This window comes from Neolamprologus brichardi, chromosome 7 (genome assembly GCF_056152115.1).
Source record: "Neolamprologus brichardi isolate AB-2024 chromosome 7, ASM5615211v1, whole genome shotgun sequence".
Lineage (NCBI taxonomy): Eukaryota > Metazoa > Chordata > Actinopteri > Cichliformes > Cichlidae > Neolamprologus > Neolamprologus brichardi.
The window spans coordinates 15,749,840-15,769,389 of record NC_142110.1 but is presented as its reverse complement, the minus strand read 5'-3'; the positions used below and the strand labels follow the sequence as shown (position 1 = coordinate 15,769,389).

At 40.8% G+C, this 19,550-nt stretch overlaps 1 protein-coding gene across 1 annotated transcript; it reads left to right on the top strand.

Annotated features, from left to right (window-relative positions):
* LOC148101989 (uncharacterized) lies at window positions 1-3,648 on the top strand. The gene is made up of 5 exons (XM_087844369.1): window positions 1-504; window positions 1,271-1,521; window positions 1,689-1,856; window positions 1,978-2,073; window positions 2,523-3,648. Exons 2-5 carry the CDS (start codon window positions 1,378-1,380, stop codon window positions 2,691-2,693), a joined length of 579 nt encoding a protein of 192 aa, XP_087700495.1. The 5' UTR covers window positions 1-504; window positions 1,271-1,377; the 3' UTR covers window positions 2,694-3,648.
* The last annotated feature ends 15,902 nt before the right edge of the window (window positions 3,649-19,550 follow it).

The following is a 19,550-nucleotide window of genomic DNA, read 5'->3' as shown; positions in this document are numbered from 1 at the left end:
GTGTGTCATTACGCAGGTTGTAGAAGACCGAATAGTAATAGTTTGATAAATGAAATGAGTTCCAACTACTTAAAAACCTGTTATAAGTTCATACACCTTTATTTTTTTGATTAGTTTGAACAAGTTTGTCTTTTCAAGTTATCAGTACTTGAATATATTGATTAGTTTCTGACATTGCCCTTAAATAATTTCAGTTTTAACACTGACGTCACTTACGTATGTACGTGCGCCACCTGTTTCTTTATGAAGTGCTGGCAACCATCTTGGATTCCTCGCTTCGAGTGCGAATGCCCGCTCATTACTCCGAAAGAAACTTATGGAACGTTAATATATAAAAACATTAAAAACATTTGTGAAGGTTTTTTTTTTGCGGCATTGCCTTTGACGCTGAATAAAGGAGGACGTGCTATGGTATGTTACGGACTTTTGAACCGGAACAGCTAACGCTCTGCACTTGGCTAGCTGCATTTACCGCCTTGCAGCATCTTCAGGAGCGCTTTTGTGGTAAGTTTTATTTTTTCTGAAACTATAGTTCTCCGTTGTAATATGGGTTTTTATCGTCATAAATGTACAACTCTAGCAGGCATTTAAGAATTACATGCATGCGTCGTTTTATCCATGTCGCCTTGGCCCCAAAGTGTTTTGCATGAATTATGCTAATAAGCTCATATTTAGTATAACACATTATTAGTCCCAGCAGAGGCTGCTTCACACTTAGCGCATACATGGATATTGACTTTGGCTAACCCATTTGCTAACTGGTGGAACTTGAAACTTACGTTTAGTTCTCTGGAGTTGTACATTAAAACTGGGGCAGCAAAATTGTAGGCACAGGACATACTTACAAAAGCAGTGATTAATCATTACATAATTAGGTGGTAGAACTTGGTTTACATTGCAAATAGTTATGTATACTAAGTTGAAATGTAGAAGCTTCTGAACTGTAAAATTGTTGTGCCTGGTCTGTTTTAGGTTAGCTTAAGGGTGAATCCATCAATAATATATTTACCAAACAGTTATTTTTTTCCTTTTATTTTATTCTGATGCCCAGTGTTCATTAGTGAAAGACTTAGTTTTTTATTCTGTCAGGGGCTGGGTCTGTGACCCAGCATTTTGAGTTTATTTTGTATTTTTGCTTTCTTATGTTATATTGAAATGAGGTGAAGTTCTTGTATTGTTGTTATTATTAGTTAAGGTTTAGTTGAGTTCTGGGCTAGTTATGTTTCATCTGTGTCTCCTTGGTTATGTGTCTTTTCTGTTCTCTTTGTAGTCTGTCTTGTCTTCTGTGTTTTACTGTTATGTCCATGCCAGGGCAGAAGTAAATTTTCCGGGGTGAAGATGCTGTTTACCTTGACCAGCTAAGACTACAGATTGTAGATGAAGTCGAGAAAAGTGAAAAGAATCCTGATTACAAAGCTGATGCACACAACTTTGGCCTTGCGATGCAAAGAGATCATCAATGATGACCTACCAGTAGGTCAGATCCTGGATTGCTGGCCTACTCTGAAATCCCAGTCCCAGGTAAGAATGTATATAGATGTATCTAACAAGATGTATTTTATATAAACTCCTGTTATCTGGCCTGCCTGAACAAATTATGCCTTTGGAGTGGAAGGATTTTGATGTATTTTGCAAAGATTTATAGACTAATTGAAACTTGTAAACATAAATTTATCCTGTGTGTTCAGATCTGTGCAGAATTGCACAGGATTACAAACCTCCACCTGAAGAACCACTTTTATGCTGTGTTGGACCAACATGCTCCCCAGCTCCAGAGCTTATTCAGAAAGAAAGCTGTTTGCACAGGGAACGTGTCTGATGTCCTGTCTCAGCTGTTCAGAAGCTATAATCTCCAGGTTAGTGGGTTTTTGTCTTGTTTTTTGAGCTTTATTTAATTTGATCAATTTTTCAATTTTAACTACCATTCTTGACTAGGTTAGCCAATAATTTAAAATAAAAAAAATTCTTGTGATGTAGGAACAAGCTGATATCCATGCCCAACGTGCTGGTGTGCTTCATGCCCTCCCTGCCTATTTGTACCAAGACACCTCTACCTTCATCAAAACGTGGGATGTAAGTTTTGGACAAAGTTGTGAACAATATCTTAGTAGCATCCTTGTTTAGATTTCTCAAAACATTATGACACTTTGACAGTTTGAGAAGCATCTCCATGCTTGGATCTGTCTACAACAGTGTCCATGTCACATAATGGAAACACTACATGTTTTTAATGTGTGTAGACCTTCTATAATGTTCCTAGCCCAACCATACATCACTGTACAAATGAAAAAAATATATAACTCCTATTGACTTTGTTGTTATTGCTACGAAGAGGTATGACTTTGCTTTACTAAAAGTACTATTTTTGTCAGTTTGTTTTCTGAAATCTTTGGTGTGTTGTGGCTTTTTTGTTGTTCAAACAATTGATTTCTGAGCTAGTAATAATCCAGAAATGTGACTTGTATAGATGAAACTAAGAGAAATAGGAATGCACTAACATGTAGTAATTTTGTTTTCTGTAGATGATGCATTCTGATAGACCAGATATTAGTGAAGTGCCACTTGGACTCCTCCTCATCAGAGCCAATTCCAGCGATGCAACATTCTTCTGCCCTGAGAAGACTGCAGTTTTGGTCGAGGGTAACATGATCATTGTTTTCACCACCCTGGCTGATGCATTTCTAGTAATATGACTTACAGCCTGCACCTAAGCTACCCAACATGTTTGGCCAACAGTTTTGACTTTATTCAGAACGTTTTGATGGGTCTGGAGGGTGGGAAGTTGAAGCCCAAAGTGCTGAGTCTTAAAAATGATCTTTTGGCAACAGAATAATATCCAGGATTCCTACACAGCCCTCAAGTGCCTGTTAAAGCAAGTAATTCAGTTTATCATGTTTCCAAGTCTGGATAAGTTTGTAAAAAAAAAAAGAAGAGAGAATAGAATAAAGAAATCTTTGCAGACTCTGTTTCATACTTCATTATCTTAAATCCACATCCAAAGTAAAAGGGTTGATTTTATTTGATTTTTTTCCCCCATCATCACTTGTGTTTTAGTTGATTTTGATTGTGTTTTTAGTCAGATAACTGTAAATCCATAGAGAAAATGAAGGACAATCTCACTACATTTCTGGCTTCTAGGTGGGATCTTGAATGTCACTTAAGGAACGTTCCTCCTGAACTGCTCATAACTGACATAAGGCACTAAGGAGGTTTATAACACTTTGTTTTATGTCTCTAAAGAAGTATTTTTCTATATAATGTTTTATTGCTTTGTTGTTGAGACTGTGATTGCACTCTACAAATGTGCATTTTGCATAACCACAGTATTGGCATATTAAAAAGGTTACCAATTATATTTCAGTGTATTAGCTGCACTATACTATTACTTTCATTTGGTTTTCCCACCTAATAATGCAGGATTTTCTTTTCCTTTTGTTTTTGTTTTTTTTTAATAAAAAGGCCATACTCATGTGTTAATCAAATCTGAATACTCTTAAAATATGTTGTAAAATTCTTTATTTCTAATATTGTAACCTTGTGCAAAAACTGGACATTTCTGACATTATTCCCTATAAAATGTGGTGGATTTATGTCTTTGGGCTTTTTGTTAGAAATGCTATGTGTTAAAGTAACTCAATAAATCTGTAACTTGAATTTATATTTTCTGTCTTATGTTTTTACAAGTGTAATTATTTTGGGCACTTTTTTTTTTTTATATCAAATTCAAAACACAGTAGATTTGGATATTATAAGCGTTTGTATTTTAAATTTTTGAGTTGTATTAGCTTAAAATGGTTAACATTTTGAAACTAAATATTAATTCCTAATAGTTACTTGAGCTAGATTTGTACTTGAAACTCAAAATATCAAGTACAGAGTACTAAACCAAAAATGTGGATATAACATAAAAACATTTATCAATGGTACTTAAAAATATTTATCTAAAGCTAATAAATAAAGTGTGTTTATTTAACTTTTATTTTTAAGTTTTAGTTACTTAAAATATTTTATGTAATCAGTTTCACCAAAAGTTTTGAGTTAAATTAACTTATTGGGTTTTACAGTGTGAGGGGTGTGTCTGTGCGCAAGTTTTAGAAGTGAGGGGTGTGTCATTACGCAGGTTTTAGAAGCGAGGGGTGTGTCATTACTCAGGGTTTAGAACTGAGGGGTGTGTCATTACGCAGGTTTTAGAAGCGAGGGGTGTGTCATTACTCAGGGTTTAGAACTGAGGGGTGTGTCATTACGCAGGTTTTAGAACTGAGGGGTGTGTCATTACGCAGGTTTTAGAAGTGAGGGGTGTGTCATTACTCAGGTTTTAGAAACGAGGGGTGTGTCATTACTCAGGTTTTAGAACTGAGGGGTGTGTCATTACGCAGGTTTTAGAAGCGAGGGGTGTGTCATTACTCAGGTTTTAGAAGCGAGGGGTGTGTCATTACGCAGGTTTTAGAACTGAGGGGTGTGTCATTACTCAGGTTTTAGAACTGAGGGGTGTGTCATTACGCAGGTTTTAGAACTGAGGGGTGTGTCATTACTCAGGTTTTAGAACTGAGGGGTGTGTCATTACGCAGGTTTTAGAAGCGAGGGGTGTGTCATTACGCAGGTTTTAGAACTGAGGAGTGTGTCATTACGCAGGTTTTAGAAGCGAGGGGTGTGTCATTACGCAGGTTTTAGAACTGAGGGGTGTGTCATTACTCAGGTTTTAGAACTGAGGGGTGTGTCATTACGCAGGTTTTAGAAGCGAGGGGTGTGTCATTACGCAGGTTTTAGAACTGAGGGGTGTGTCATTACGCAGGTTTTAGAAGCGAGGGGTGTGTCATTACGCAGGTTTTAGAACTGAGGGGTGTGTCATTACTCAGGTTTTAGAAGTGAGGGGTGTGTCATTACGCAGGTTTTAGAAGTGAGGGGTGTGTCTGTGTGCAGGTTGTAGAAGTGAGGGGTGTGTCATTACGCAGGTTTTAGAAGTGAGTGGTGTGTCATTATTAGAGATGGACCGATCCGATATTACGTATCGTATCGGTCCGATACTGACCCAAATTACTGGATCGGATATCGGTGAGAAATAAAAAATGTAATCCGATCCATTAAATATCAAAAAAGCACCTCACAAAACTTTCTACACGGTGTAACTCGGCTCATAACCGTAGCACGTTGCAGCAGTATGCATAGAGCGGCTGTGTGTATTTGTAACCTGCCAGCAAACATTTCATCTCCGAGGAAGTTTTCCAAGTAAAGCAAGTGTGTAAGTTCATCTCTGAATGTCTGTAAAGCATTCCTGCATTAAGCTTAACAACAGATATTAGGAGCAACTGCCTCTCTCTCTCTCTCCTGTTGCTACTTCAATCGTGAAACTGCTTAATGATCAGCTGATCAGCTTTTCTGTCGCAAGTCGTCTCTCTTCTGAGTTTTTGGCCCACTTCTCACCAGAAAGAGGAAACCAGCGGCTGAACAACAGCAGCACTATTAAGCTTGTTAAGCTGTTGTTAGAATTTATTTAATATTACTTTCTACACCAGGATCTTTTTCTAAGCAGCTGACGGCTGGTAACTGTGCAGGGGCGGATCTAGCAAAGTTTAGCCAGGGGGGCCGATAGGGCATGGACAGGGAAAAGGGGGCACAAAGACATACTTTTCTTTCTTATTCTCATTTAAAATGTCGAGCTTTTAATAAATAATTATCTGACTCTTACACCCAAAGTTTTAATCTGATGTAAAATGTATAGAAGTCCATTACTGTATATAGTAACTGTTAAGTCTAATATACCCTAGTAAGCTGTAGTACTTTTTCCTTTGGGAAGATACCATCTGTGCAGTCTGCAATTCTGTTGAAGAAAGATGTTGAATCTATTTAATTATTCTTGAAAAATTTCTGTGCATTTTTCCCCCTGCATCAAATTAAATTTGATTACATCGATTAAGCATCATGAGGTGGAGGGTGGTTTGTTTGTTTTTTTCTGGGAGTTTGCAACCCTATTAGTTAGGTTGCTTAATATTTCTGCTAAGTACTCTTTAAAATACCACAATAGGAAGGATTGAGTAGGTTTAAGTTTATTAGATTGATCAGTATTGCTGAACTATGAAATATTTTGGGCGCAGTGTATTTTTTACATACAGGTACAACAGAATAGCTTTAGTGTTGTTGTTTACTTAAACTTGAGTATAAACTTATACAAAATGCAGCAAGATATTAAAAAAACGTTTTATTGATTGAAAAACACACTATATCGGATTCATATCGGTATCGGCAGATATCCAAATTTATGATATCGGTATCGGACATAAAAAAGTGGTATTGTGCCATCTCTAGTCATTACGCAGGTTTTTTTGGAGTGAGGGGTGTGTCTGTGCGCAGGTTTTAGAAGCGAGGGGTGTGTCATTACTCAGGTTTTAGAACTGAGGGGTGTGTCATTACTCAGGTTTTAGAAGTGAGGGGTGTGTCATTACGCAGGTTTTAGAAGCGAGGGGTGTGTCATTACTCAGGGTTTAGAACTGAGGGGTGTGTCATTACGCAGGTTTTAGAAGCGAGGGGTGTGTCATTACTCAGGTTTTAGAACTGAGGGGTGTGTCATTACTCAGGGTTTAGAACTGAGGGGTGTGTCATTACGCAGGTTTTAGAAGCGAGGGGTGTGTCATTACGCAGGTTTTAGAACTGAGGGGTGTGTCATTACGCAGGTTTTAGAACTGAGGGGTGTGTCATTACCAGGGTTTTAGAAGTGAGGGGTGTGTCATTACCCAGGTTTTAGAACTGAGGGGTGTGTCATTACGCAGGTTTTAGAACTGAGGGGTGTGTCATTACTCAGGTTTTAGAAGCGAGGGGTGTGTCATTACCCAGGTTTTAGAAGTGAGGGGTGTGTCATTACCCAGGTTTTAGAACTGAGGGGTGTGTCATTACGCAGGTTTTAGAACTGAGGGGTGTGTCATTACCAGGGTTTTAATAGTTTTTATTTTTATTTAGTTTTGACTTCAGATTTTCAATTTTATATCAGTTTTAATTAGTTTTTACCAATTGTTTGGTAGTTTAGTTTTTATTTTTTGAAAATCCTTAGTTTCAGTTTAGTTTTGATTAGTTTCAGTTATAGTTTTAGTTGTGTTTGCAATAATTAAGTGTAACAAAAATCCCAGTTTCATCATATCAGTCATTCTCTTCTGCTTATCCTTGGGTATGTTGCTATTCCAGCTACCATACCCTGCACCCTGGACAGGTCGCCTGTCTGTCGCAGGGCTAACATGCAGAGACAGACAACTCACATTCCCACCTATGGGTTCTTTAAATAAATAAATAAAGGCAGATGAACAACCATTGATACCAGGCAACTATAAAACGTATATCTTGGCCCCAATGAGACTATTAACTCTTGCAGCACCGGGTGTTCGTAATTGTGGCTCAAGTGAATTGATAAACTTTTTGAAGGTAATTGACTCACACAGTTATGTAGATATCCCCGTCATGTTGTCTCGGGATGTATCACACTGCCTTGCCTGGGGTTAGCTTCTGTTTTCTGGGGATGAGGGTTGAGTGTGCTCCCTTACCTTCTCAAGGTAAGCTAGGTTAGCCTTCTTGTGTGAGCTTTTCAAGTGCACTTTAAGGTTTGTGGGATTTTTTTCCCTTTAGAAATGTCCCTCATAATTTGTCTGTTTCCACTACAAGACACTTGCTTTATCCAAAACACAGTCATATTCAAAGTAATCCCAAATTGGACTCTGGCGCTTTCTCCCGACTTTTCCTGACATGATTCTGCGCGTGGACGGAGTAGCAACACAGACGACTCGACTAACGTACTTGCCACCTGCTGGCATAATGAGACACAGAAAGAAAAAAATCTGGAAACTAAACTTCATTTTCACCCTTGACTCTTGTATGACACGCACACATCAACGAAAACTAAACACATTTTTGCTATAAATTCAGTTAATTTTAGTTAGTTTTGTGAACACTCATTCCAGTTTTAGTTAGTTTTCCTTTTTTTGTTTTTATTTTTATTTCCGTTAACGAAAATATTTTTTCACTTCTAGTTTTCGTTATTTCGTTAGTTTTCGTTAACGATAATAACCTTGGTCATTACGCAGGTTGTAGAAGTGAGGGGTGTGTCATTACTCAGGTTTTAGAACTGAGGGGTGTGTCATTACGCAGGTTTTAGAAGTGAGGGGTGTGTCTGTTCGCAGGTTTTAGAAGCGAGGGGTGTGTCTGTTCGCAGGTTTTAGAAGCGAGGGGTGTGTCATTACGCAGGTTTTAGAAGTGAGGGGTGTGTCATTACGCAGGTTTTAGAAGTGAGGGGTGTGTCATTACTCAGGTTTTAGAACTGAGGGGTGTGTCATTACTCAGGTTTTAGAACTGAGGGGTGTGTCATTATGCAGGTTTTAGAACTCAGGGGTGTGTCTATGCGCAGGTTTTAGAACTGAGGGGTGTGTCATTACTCAGGTTTTAGAACTGAGGGGTGTGTCATTACGCAGGTTTTAGAACTGAGGGGTGTGTCATTACGCAGGTTTTAGAACTGAGGGGTGTGTCATTACTCAGGTTTTAGAACTGAGGGGTGTGTCATTACTCAGGTTTTAGAACTGAGGGGTGTGTCATTACTCAGGTTTTAGAACTGAGGGGTGTGTCATTACGCAGGTTTTAGAAGTGAGAGGTGTGTCTGTTCACAGGTTTTAGTAGTGAGGGGTGTGTCTGTTCGCAGGTTTTAGAACTGAGGGGTGTGTCATTACACAGGTTGTAGAAGTGAGGGGTGTGTCATTACGCAGGTTTTAGAAGTGAGGGGTGTGTCTTTGCGCAGGTTTTAGAACTGAGGGGTGTGTCATTACGCAGGTTTCAGAAGTGAGGGGTGTGTCATTACGCAGGTTTCAGAAGTGAGGGGTGTGTCATTACTCATGTTTTAGAACTGAGGGGTGTGTCATAACCCAGGTTTTAGAACTGAGGGGTGTGTCATAACCCAGGTTTTAGAAGTGAGGGGTTTGTCTGTTCGCAGGTTTTACAAGCGAGGGGTATGTCATTACACAGGTTTTAGATGTGAGGGGTTTGTCTGTGCGCAGGTTTTAGAAGTGAGGGGTGTGTTATTAACCATGTTTTAGAAGTGAGGGGTTTGTCTGTTCGCAGGTTTTACAAGCGAGGGGTATGTCATTACGCATGTTTTAGAAGTGAGGGGTGTGTCTGTAACCAGGTTTTAGAACTGAGGGGTGTGTCATTACGCAGGTTTTAGAACTGAGGGGTGTGTCATTACTCAGGTTTTAGAACTGAGGGGTGTGTCATTACGCAGGTTTTAGAACTGAGGGGTGTGTCTTTGCGCAGGTTTTAGAACTGAGGGGTGTGTCATTACGCAGGTTTTAGAACTGAGGGGTGTGTCATTACGCAGGTTTTAGAACTGAGGGGTGTGTCATTACGCAGGTTTTAGAACTGAGGGGTGTGTCATAACCCAGGTTTTAGAACTGAGGGGTGTGTCTTTACCCAGGTTTTAGAAGTGAGGGGTTTGTCTGTTCGCAGGTTTTACAAGCGTGGGGTATGTCATTACACAGGTTTTAGAAGTGAGGGGTGTGTCTGTGCGCAGGTTGTAGAAGTGAGGGGTTTGTCTGTTCGCAGGTTTTACAAGCGAGGGGTATGTCATTACACAGGTTTTAGAAGTGAGGGGTGTGTCATTACGCAGGTTTTAGAAGTGAGGGGTGTGTCTGTGCGCAGGTTGTAGAAGTGAGGGGTGTGTTATTAACCATGTTTTAGAAGTGAGGGGTGTGTCTTTGCGCAGGTTTTAGAACTGAGGGGTGTGTCATTACCAGGGTTTTAATAGTTTTGCAATTTTCATTAGTTTTTATTTTTATTTCGTTTTTACTTCAGATTTTCAATTTTATATCAGTTTTAATTAGTTTTTAACAATTGTTTGGTAGTTTAGTTTAGTTTTTATTTTTTGAAAATCCTTAGTTTCAGTTTAGTTTTGATTAGTTTCAGTTATAGTTTTAGTTGTGTTTGCAATAATTAAGTGTAACAAAAATCCCAGTTTCATCATATCAGTCATTCTCTTCTGCTTATCCTTGGGTATGTTGCTATTCCAGCTACCATACCCTGCACCCTGGACAGGTCGCCTGTCTGTCGCAGGGCTAACATGCAGAGACAGACAACTCACATTCCCACCTATGGGTTCTTTAAATAAATAAATAAAGGCAGATGAACAACCATTGATACCAGGCAACTATAAAACGTATATCTTGGCCCCAATGAGACTATTAACTCTTGCAGCACCGGGTGTTCGTAATTGTGGCTCAAGTGAATTGATAAACTTTTTGAAGGTAATTGACTCACACAGTTATGTAGATATCCCCGTCATGTTGTCTCGGGATGTATCACACTGCCTTGCCTGGGGTTAGCTTCTGTTTTCTGGGGATGAGGGTTGAGTGTGCTCCCTTACCTTCTCAAGGTAAGCTAGGTTAGCCTTCTTGTGTGAGCTTTTCAAGTGCACTTTAAGGTTTGTGGGATTTTTTTCCCTTTAGAAATGTCCCTCATAATTTGTCTGTTTCCACTACAAGACACTTGCTTTATCCAAAACACAGTCATATTCAAAGTAATCCCAAATTGGACTCTGGCGCTTTCTCCTGACTTTTCCTGACATGATTCTGCGCGTGGACGGAGTAGCAACACAGACGACTCGACTAACGTACTTGCCACCTGCTGGCATAATGAGACACAGAAAGAAAAAAATCTGGAAACTAAACTTCATTTTCACCCTTGACTCTTGTATGACACGCACACATCAACGAAAACTAAACACATTTTTGCTATAAATTCAGTTAATTTTAGTTAGTTTTGTGAACACTCATTCCAGTTTTAGTTAGTTTTCCTTTTTTTGTTTTTATTTTTATTTCCGTTAACGAAAATGTTTTTTCACTTCTAGTTTTCGTTATTTCGTTAGTTTTCGTTAACGATAATAACCTTGGTCATTACGCAGGTTGTAGAAGTGAGGGGTGTGTCTGTGCGCAGGTTGTAGAAGTGAGGGGTGTGTCTGTGCGCAGGTTGTAGAAGTGAGGGGTGTGTCTTTTAGCAGGTTTTAGAAGCGAGGGGTGTGTCATTACGCAGGTTTTAGAACTGAGGGGTGTGTCATTACGCAGGTTTTAGAAGTGAGGGGTGTGTCTTTGCGCAGGTTTTAGAACTGAGGGGTGTGTCATTACGCAGGTTTTAGAACTGAGGGGTGTGTCATTACGCAGGTTGTAGAAGTGAGGGGTGTGTCTTTGCGCAGGTTTTAGAACTGAGGGGTGTGTCATTACCAAGGTTTTAGAAGTGAGGGGTGTGTCATTACGCAGGTTTTAGAAGTGAGGGGTGTGTCTTTACGCAGGTTTTAGAAGTGAGGGGTGTGTCATTACGCAGGTTGTAGAACTGAGGGGTGTGTCATTACGCAGGTTTTAGAACTGAGGGGTGTGTCATTACCCAGGTTTTAGAAGTGAGGGGTGTGTCATTACGCAGGTTCTAGAAGTGAGGGGTGTGTCTTTGCGCAGGTTTTAGAACTGAGGGGTGTGTCATTACGCAGGTTTTAGAACTGAGGGGTGTGTCATTACCCAGGTTTTAGAAGTGAGGGGTGTGTCATTACGCAGGTTGTAGAAGTGAGGGGTGTGTCATTACGCAGGTTGTAGAAGTGAGGGGTGTGTCTATGCGCAGGTTTTAGAACTGAGGGGTGTGTCATTACCCAGGTTTTAGAACTGAGGGGTGTGTCATTACGCAGGTTGTAGAAGTGAGGGGTGTGTCATTACGCAGGTTTTAGAAGTGAGGGGTGTGTCTATGCGCAGGTTTTAGAACTGAGGGGTGTGTCATTACGCAGGTTTCAGAAGTGAGGGGTGTGTCTTTGCGCAGGTTTTAGAACTGAGGGGTGTGTCATTACGCAGGTTTCAGAAGTGAGGGGTGTGTCATTAAGCAGGTTTTAGAACTGAGGGGTGTGTCATTACTCAGGTTTTAGAACTGAGGGGTGTGTCATAACCCAGGTTTTAGAACTGAGGGGTGTGTCATAACCCAGGTTTTAGAACTGAGGGGTGTGTCTTTACCCAGGTTTTAGAAGTGAGGGGTTTGTCTGTTCGCAGGTTTTACAAGCGAGGGGTATGTCATTACACAGGTTTTAGAAGTGAGGGGTGTGTCATTACTCAGGTTTTAGAAGTGAGGGGTGTGTCATTACGCAGGTTTTAGAAGTGAGGGGTGTGTCTATGCGCAGGTTTTAGAACTGAGGGGTGTGTCATTACGCAGGTTTCAGAAGTGAGGGGTGTGTCTTTGCGCAGGTTTTAGAACTGAGGGGTGTGTCATTACGCAGGTTTCAGAAGTGAGGGGTGTGTCATTAAGCAGGTTTTAGAACTGAGGGGTGTGTCATTACTCAGGTTTTAGAACTGAGGGGTGTGTCATAACCCAGGTTTTAGAACTGAGGGGTGTGTCATAACCCAGGTTTTAGAACTGAGGGGTGTGTCTTTACCCAGGTTTTAGAAGTGAGGGGTTTGTCTGTTCGCAGGTTTTACAAGCGAGGGGTGTGTCATTACGCAGGTTTTAGAAGTGAGGGGTGTGTCTGTGCGCAGGTTGTAGAAGTGAGGGGTGTGTTATTAACCATGTTTTAGAAGTGAGGGGTGTGTCTTTGCGCAGGTTTTAGAACTGAGGGGTGTGTCATTACCAGGGTTTTAATAGTTTTGCAATTTTCATTAGTTTTTATTTTTATTTCGTTTTTACTTCAGATTTTCAATTTTATATCAGTTTTAATTAGTTTTTAACAATTGTTTGGTAGTTTAGTTTAGTTTTTATTTTTTGAAAATCCTTAGTTTCAGTTTAGTTTTGATTAGTTTCAGTTATAGTTTTAGTTGTGTTTGCAATAATTAAGTGTAACAAAAATCCCAGTTTCATCATATCAGTCATTCTCTTCTGCTTATCCTTGGGTATGTTGCTATTCCAGCTACCATACCCTGCACCCTGGACAGGTCGCCTGTCTGTCGCAGGGCTAACATGCAGAGACAGACAACTCACATTCCCACCTATGGGTTCTTTAAATAAATAAATAAAGGCAGATGAACAACCATTGATACCAGGCAACTATAAAACGTATATCTTGGCCCCAATGAGACTATTAACTCTTGCAGCACCGGGTGTTCGTAATTGTGGCTCAAGTGAATTGATAAACTTTTTGAAGGTAATTGACTCACACAGTTATGTAGATATCCCCGTCATGTTGTCTCGGGATGTATCACACTGCCTTGCCTGGGGTTAGCTTCTGTTTTCTGGGGATGAGGGTTGAGTGTGCTCCCTTACCTTCTCAAGGTAAGCTAGGTTAGCCTTCTTGTGTGAGCTTTTCAAGTGCACTTTAAGGTTTGTGGGATTTTTTTCCCTTTAGAAATGTCCCTCATAATTTGTCTGTTTCCACTACAAGACACTTGCTTTATCCAAAACACAGTCATATTCAAAGTAATCCCAAATTGGACTCTGGCGCTTTCTCCTGACTTTTCCTGACATGATTCTGCGCGTGGACGGAGTAGCAACACAGACGACTCGACTAACGTACTTGCCACCTGCTGGCATAATGAGACACAGAAAGAAAAAAATCTGGAAACTAAACTTCATTTTCACCCTTGACTCTTGTATGACACGCACACATCAACGAAAACTAAACACATTTTTGCTATAAATTCAGTTAATTTTAGTTAGTTTTGTGAACACTCATTCCAGTTTTAGTTAGTTTTCCTTTTTTTGTTTTTATTTTTATTTCCGTTAACGAAAATGTTTTTTCACTTCTAGTTTTCGTTATTTCGTTAGTTTTCGTTAACGATAATAACCTTGGTCATTACGCAGGTTGTAGAAGTGAGGGGTGTGTCTGTGCGCAGGTTGTAGAAGTGAGGGGTGTGTCTGTGCGCAGGTTGTAGAAGTGAGGGGTGTGTCTTTTAGCAGGTTTTAGAAGCGAGGGGTGTGTCATTACGCAGGTTTTAGAACTGAGGGGTGTGTCATTACGCAGGTTTTAGAAGTGAGGGGTGTGTCTTTGCGCAGGTTTTAGAACTGAGGGGTGTGTCATTACGCAGGTTTTAGAACTGAGGGGTGTGTCATTACGCAGGTTGTAGAAGTGAGGGGTGTGTCTTTGCGCAGGTTTTAGAACTGAGGGGTGTGTCATTACCAAGGTTTTAGAAGTGAGGGGTGTGTCATTACGCAGGTTTTAGAAGTGAGGGGTGTGTCTTTACGCAGGTTTTAGAAGTGAGGGGTGTGTCATTACGCAGGTTGTAGAACTGAGGGGTGTGTCATTACGCAGGTTTTAGAACTGAGGGGTGTGTCATTACCCAGGTTTTAGAAGTGAGGGGTGTGTCATTACGCAGGTTCTAGAAGTGAGGGGTGTGTCTTTGCGCAGGTTTTAGAACTGAGGGGTGTGTCATTACGCAGGTTTTAGAACTGAGGGGTGTGTCATTACCCAGGTTTTAGAAGTGAGGGGTGTGTCATTACGCAGGTTGTAGAAGTGAGGGGTGTGTCATTACGCAGGTTTTAGAAGTGAGGGGTGTGTCTATGCGCAGGTTTTAGAACTGAGGGGTGTGTCATTACCCAGGTTTTAGAACTGAGGGGTGTGTCATTACGCAGGTTGTAGAAGTGAGGGGGGTGTCATTACGCAGGTTTTAGAACTGAGGGGTGTGTCATTACCCAGGTTTTAGAACTGAGGGGTGTGTCATTACGCAGGTTGTAGAAGTGAGGGGTGTGTCATTACGCAGGTTTTAGAAGTGAGGGGTGTGTCTATGCGCAGGTTTTAGAACTGAGGGGTGTGTCATTACGCAGGTTTCAGAAGTGAGGGGTGTGTCTTTGCGCAGGTTTTAGAACTGAGGGGTGTGTCATTACGCAGGTTTTAGAAGTGAGGGGTGTGTCTTTGCGCAGGTTTTAGAACTGAGGGGTGTGTCATTACGCAGGTTTCAGAAGTGAGGGGTGTGTCATTACGCAGGTTTCAGAAGTGAGGGGTGTGTCATTAAGCAGGTTTTAGAACTGAGGGGTGTGTCATTACTCAGGTTTTAGAACTGAGGGGTGTGTCATAACCCAGGTTTTAGAACTGAGGGGTGTGTCATAACCCAGGTTTTAGAAGTGAGCGGTTTGTCTGTTCGCAGGTTTTACAAGCGAGGGGTATGTCATTACGCAGGTTTTAGAACTGAGGGGTGTGTCATTACGCAGGTTTTAGAACTGAGGGGTGTGTCATAACCCAGGTTTTAGAAGTGAGGGGTGTGTCTGTGCGCAGGTTGTAGAAGTGAGGGGTGTGTCTGTAACCAGGTTTTAGAAGTGAGGGTTGTGTCTTTGCGCAGGTTTTAGAACTGAGGGGTGTGTCATTACGCAGGTTTTAGAACTGAGGGGTGTGTCATTACGCAGGTTTTAGAACTGAGGGGTGTGTCATTACTCAGGTTTTAGAACTGAGGGGTGTGTCATTACGCAGGTTTTAGAACTGAGGGGTGTGTCATTACCAGGGTTTTAATAGTTTTGCAATTTTCATTAGTTTTTATTTTTATTTAGTTTTGACTTCAGATTTTCAATTTTATATCAGTTTTAATTAGTTTTTACCAATTGTTTGGTAGGTTAGTTTAGTTTTTATTTTTTGAAAATCCTTAGTTTCAGTTTAGTTTTGATTAGTTTCAGTTATAGTTTTAGTTGTGTTTGCAATAATTAAGTGTAACAAAAATCCCAGTTTCATCATATCAGTCATTCTCTTCTGCTTATCCTTGGGTATGTTGCTATTCCAGCTACCATACCCTGCACCCTGGACAGGTCGCCTGTCTGTCGCAGGGCTAACATGCAGAGACAGACAACTCACATTCCCACCTATGGGTTCTTTAAATAAATAAATAAAGGCAGATGAACAACCATTGATACCAGGCAACTATAAAACATATATCTTGGCCCCAATGAGACTATTAACTCTTGCAGCACCGGGTGTTCGTAATTGTGGCTCAAGTGAATTGATAAACTTTTTGAAGGTAATTGACTCACACAGTTATGTAGATATCCCCGTCATGTTGTCTCGGGATGTATCACACTGCCTTGCCTGGGGTTAGCTTCTGTTTTCTGGGGATGAGGGTTGAGTGTGCTCCCTTACCTTCTCAAGGTAAGCTAGGTTAGCCTTCTTGTGTGAGCTTTTCAAGTGCACTTTATGGTTTGTGGGATTTTTTTCCCTTTAGAAATGTCCCTCATAATTTGTCTGTTTCCACTACAAGACACTTGCTTTATCCAAAACACAGTCATATTCAAAGTAATCCCAAATTGGACTCTGGCGCTTTCTCCCGACTTTTCCTGACATGATTCTGCGCGTGGACGGAGTAGCAACACAGACGACTCGACTAACGTACTTGCCACCTGCTGGCATAATGAGACACAGAAAGAAAAAAAATCTGGAAACTAAACTTCATTTTCACCCTTGACTCTTGTATGACACGCACACATCAACGAAAACTAAACACATTTTTGCTATAAATTCAGTTAATTTTAGTTAGTTTTGTGAACACTCATTCCAGTTTTAGTTAGTTTTCCTTTTTTTGTTTTTATTTTTATTTCCGTTAACGAAAATGTTTTTTCACTTCTAGTTTTCGTTATTTCGTTAGTTTTCGTTAACGATAATAACCTTGGTCATTACGCAGGTTGTAGAAGTGAGGGATGTGTCTGTGCGCAGGTTGTAGAAGTGAGGGGTGTGTCTGTGCGCAGGTTTTAGAACTGAGGGGTGTGTCTTTTAGCAGGTTTTAGAACTGAGGGGTGTGTCATTACTCAGGTTTTAGAACTGAGGGGTGTGTCATTACGCAGGTTTTAGAACTGAGGGGTGTGTCATTACATAGGTTTTAGAACTGAGGGGTGTGTCATTACGCAGGTTATAGAAGTGAGGGGTGTGTCATTACTTAGGTTGTAGAAGTGAGGGGTGTGTCTGTGCGCAGGTTGTAGAAGTGAGGGGTGTGTCATTACTCAGGTTTTAGAACTGAGGGGTGTGTCATTACTCAGGTTTTAGAACTGAGGGGTGTGTCATTACGCAGGTTTTAGAACTGAGGGGTGTGTCATTACGTAGGTTTTAGAACTGAGGGGTGTGTCTTTGCGCAGGTTTTAGAAGCGAGGGGTGTGTTATTAACCATGTTTTAGAAGTGAGGGGTGTGTCTGTAACCAGGTTTTAGAAGTGAGGGGTGTGTCATTACCCAGGTTTTAGAACTGAGGGGTGTGTCATTACGCAGGTTATAGAAGTGAGGGGTGTGTCATTACTTAGGTTGTAGAAGTGAGGGGTGTGTCATTACTCAGGTTTTAGAACTGAGGGGTGTGTCATTACGCAGGTTTTAGAACTGAGGGGTGTGTCATTACGCAGGTTTTAGAACTGAGGGGTGTGTCATTACGTAGGTTTTAGAACTGAGGGGTGTGTCTTTGCGCAGGTTTTAGAAGCGAGGGGTGTGTCATTACCCAGGTTTTAGATGTGAGGGGTGTGTCTGTGCGCAGGTTGTAGAAGTGAGGGGTGTGTTATTAACCATGTTTTAGAAGTGAGGGGTGTGTCTGTAACCAGGTTTTAGAAGTGAGGGGTGTGTCATTACGCAGGTTTTAGAACTGAGGGGTGTGTCATTACGCAGGTTTTAGAACTGAGGGGTGTGTCATAACCCAGGTTTTAGAAGTGAGGGGTTTGTCTGTTCGCAGGTTTTACAAGTGAGGGGTGTGTCTGTGCGCAGGTTGTAGAAGTGAGGGGTGTGTTATTAACCATGTTTTAGAAGTGAGGGGTGTGTCTGTAACCAGGTTTTAGAAGTGAGGGGTGTGTCTTTGCGCAGGTTTTAGAACTGAGGGGTGTGTCATTACTCAGGTTTTAGAACTGAGGGGTGTGTCATTACGCAGGTTTTAGAACTGAGGGGTGTGTCATTACGCAGGTTTTAGAACTGAGGGGTGTGTCATTACCAGGGTTTTAATAGTTTTGCAATTTTCATTAGTTTTTATTTTTATTTAGTTTTGACTTCAGATTTTCAATTTTATATCAGTTTTAATTAGTTTTTACCAATTGTTTGGTAGTTTAGTTTAGTTTTTATTTTTTGAAAATCCTTAGTTTCAGTTTAGTTTTGATTAGTTTCAGTTATAGTTTTAGTTGTGTTTGCAATAATTAAGTGTAACAAAAATCCCAGTTTCATCATATCAGTCATTCTCTTCTGCTTATCCTTGGGTATGTTGCTATTCCAGCTACCATACCCTGCACCCTGGACAGGTCGCCTGTCTGTCGCAGGGCTAACATGCAGAGACAGACAACTCACATTCCCACCTATGGGTTCTTTAAATAAATAAATAAAGGCAGATGAACAACCATTGATACCAGGCAACTATAAAACGTATATCTTGGCCCCAATGAGACTATTAACTCTTGCAGCACCGGGTGTTCGTAATTGTGAAAAGTGAATTGATAAACTTTTTGAAGGTAATTGACTCACACAGTTATGTAGATATCCCCGTCATGTTGTCTCGGGATGTATCACACTGCCTTGCCTGGGGTTAGCTTCTGTTTTCTGGGGATGAGGGTTGAGTGTGCTCCCTTACCTTCTCAAGGTAAGCTAGGTTAGCCTTCTTGTGTGAGCTTTTCAAGTGCACTTTAAGGTTTGTGGGATTTTTTTCCCTTTAGAAATGTCCCTCATAATTTGTCTGTTTCCACTACAAGACACTTGCTTTATCCAAAACACAGTCATATTCAAAGTAATCCCAAATTGGACTCTGGCGCTTTCTCCCGACTTTTCCTGACATGATTCTGCGCGTGGACGGAGTAGCAACACAGACGACTCGACTAACGTACTTGCCACCTGCTGGCATAATGAGACACAGAAAGAAAAAAATCTGGAAACTAAACTTCATTTTCACCCTTGACTCTTGTATGACACGCACACATCAACGAAAACTAAACACATTTTTGCTATAAATTCAGTTAATTTTAGTTAGTTTTGTGAACACTCATTCCAGTTTTAGTTAGTTTTCCTTTTTTTGTTTTTATTTTTATTTCCGTTAACGAAAATGTTTTTTCACTTCTAGTTTTCGTTATTTCGTTAGTTTTCGTTAACGATAATAACCTTGGTCATTACGCAGGTTGTAGAAGTGAGGGATGTGTCTGTGCGCAGGTTGTAGAAGTGAGGGGTGTGTCTGTTCGCAGGTTTTAGAACTGAGGGGTGTGTCATTACTCAGGTTTTAGAACTGAGGGGTGTGTCATTACGCAGGTTTTAGAACTGAGGGGTGTGTCATTACGCAGGTTTTAGAACTGAGGGGTGTGTCTTTGCGCAGGTTTTAGAAGCGAGGGGTGTGTCATTACCCAGGTTTTAGAACTGAGGGGTGTGTCATTACGCAGGTTATAGAAGTGAGGGGTGTGTCATTACGCAGGTTATAGAAGTGAGGGGTGTGTCATTACTTAGGTTGTAGAAGTGAGGGGTGTGTCTGTGCGCAGGTTTTAGAAGTGAGGGGTGTGTCATTTCTCAGGTTTTAGAACTGAGGGGTGTGTCATTACGCAGGTTTTAGAACTGAGGGGTGTGTCATTACGCAGGTTTTAGAACTGAGGGGTGTGTCATTACCCAGGTTTTAGAACTGAGGGGTGTGTCATTACCCAGGTTTTAGAACTGAGGGGTGTGTCA

What these genes read in the sequence shown, in the direction of transcription:
- LOC148101989 (XM_087844369.1), top strand. Translation starts at nt 1,378, where the DNA reads ATGAAGTCGAGAAAAGTGAAAAGAATCCTGATTACAAAGCTGATGCAC. An exon ending in CTCTGAAATCCCAGTCCCAG is followed by an intron (nt 1,522 to 1,688) that starts GTAAGAATGTAT and finishes CTGTGTGTTCAG; the next exon opens with ATCTGTGCAGAATTGCACAG. An exon ending in TCAGAAGCTATAATCTCCAG is followed by an intron (nt 1,857 to 1,977) that starts GTTAGTGGGTTT and finishes CTTGTGATGTAG; the next exon opens with GAACAAGCTGATATCCATGC.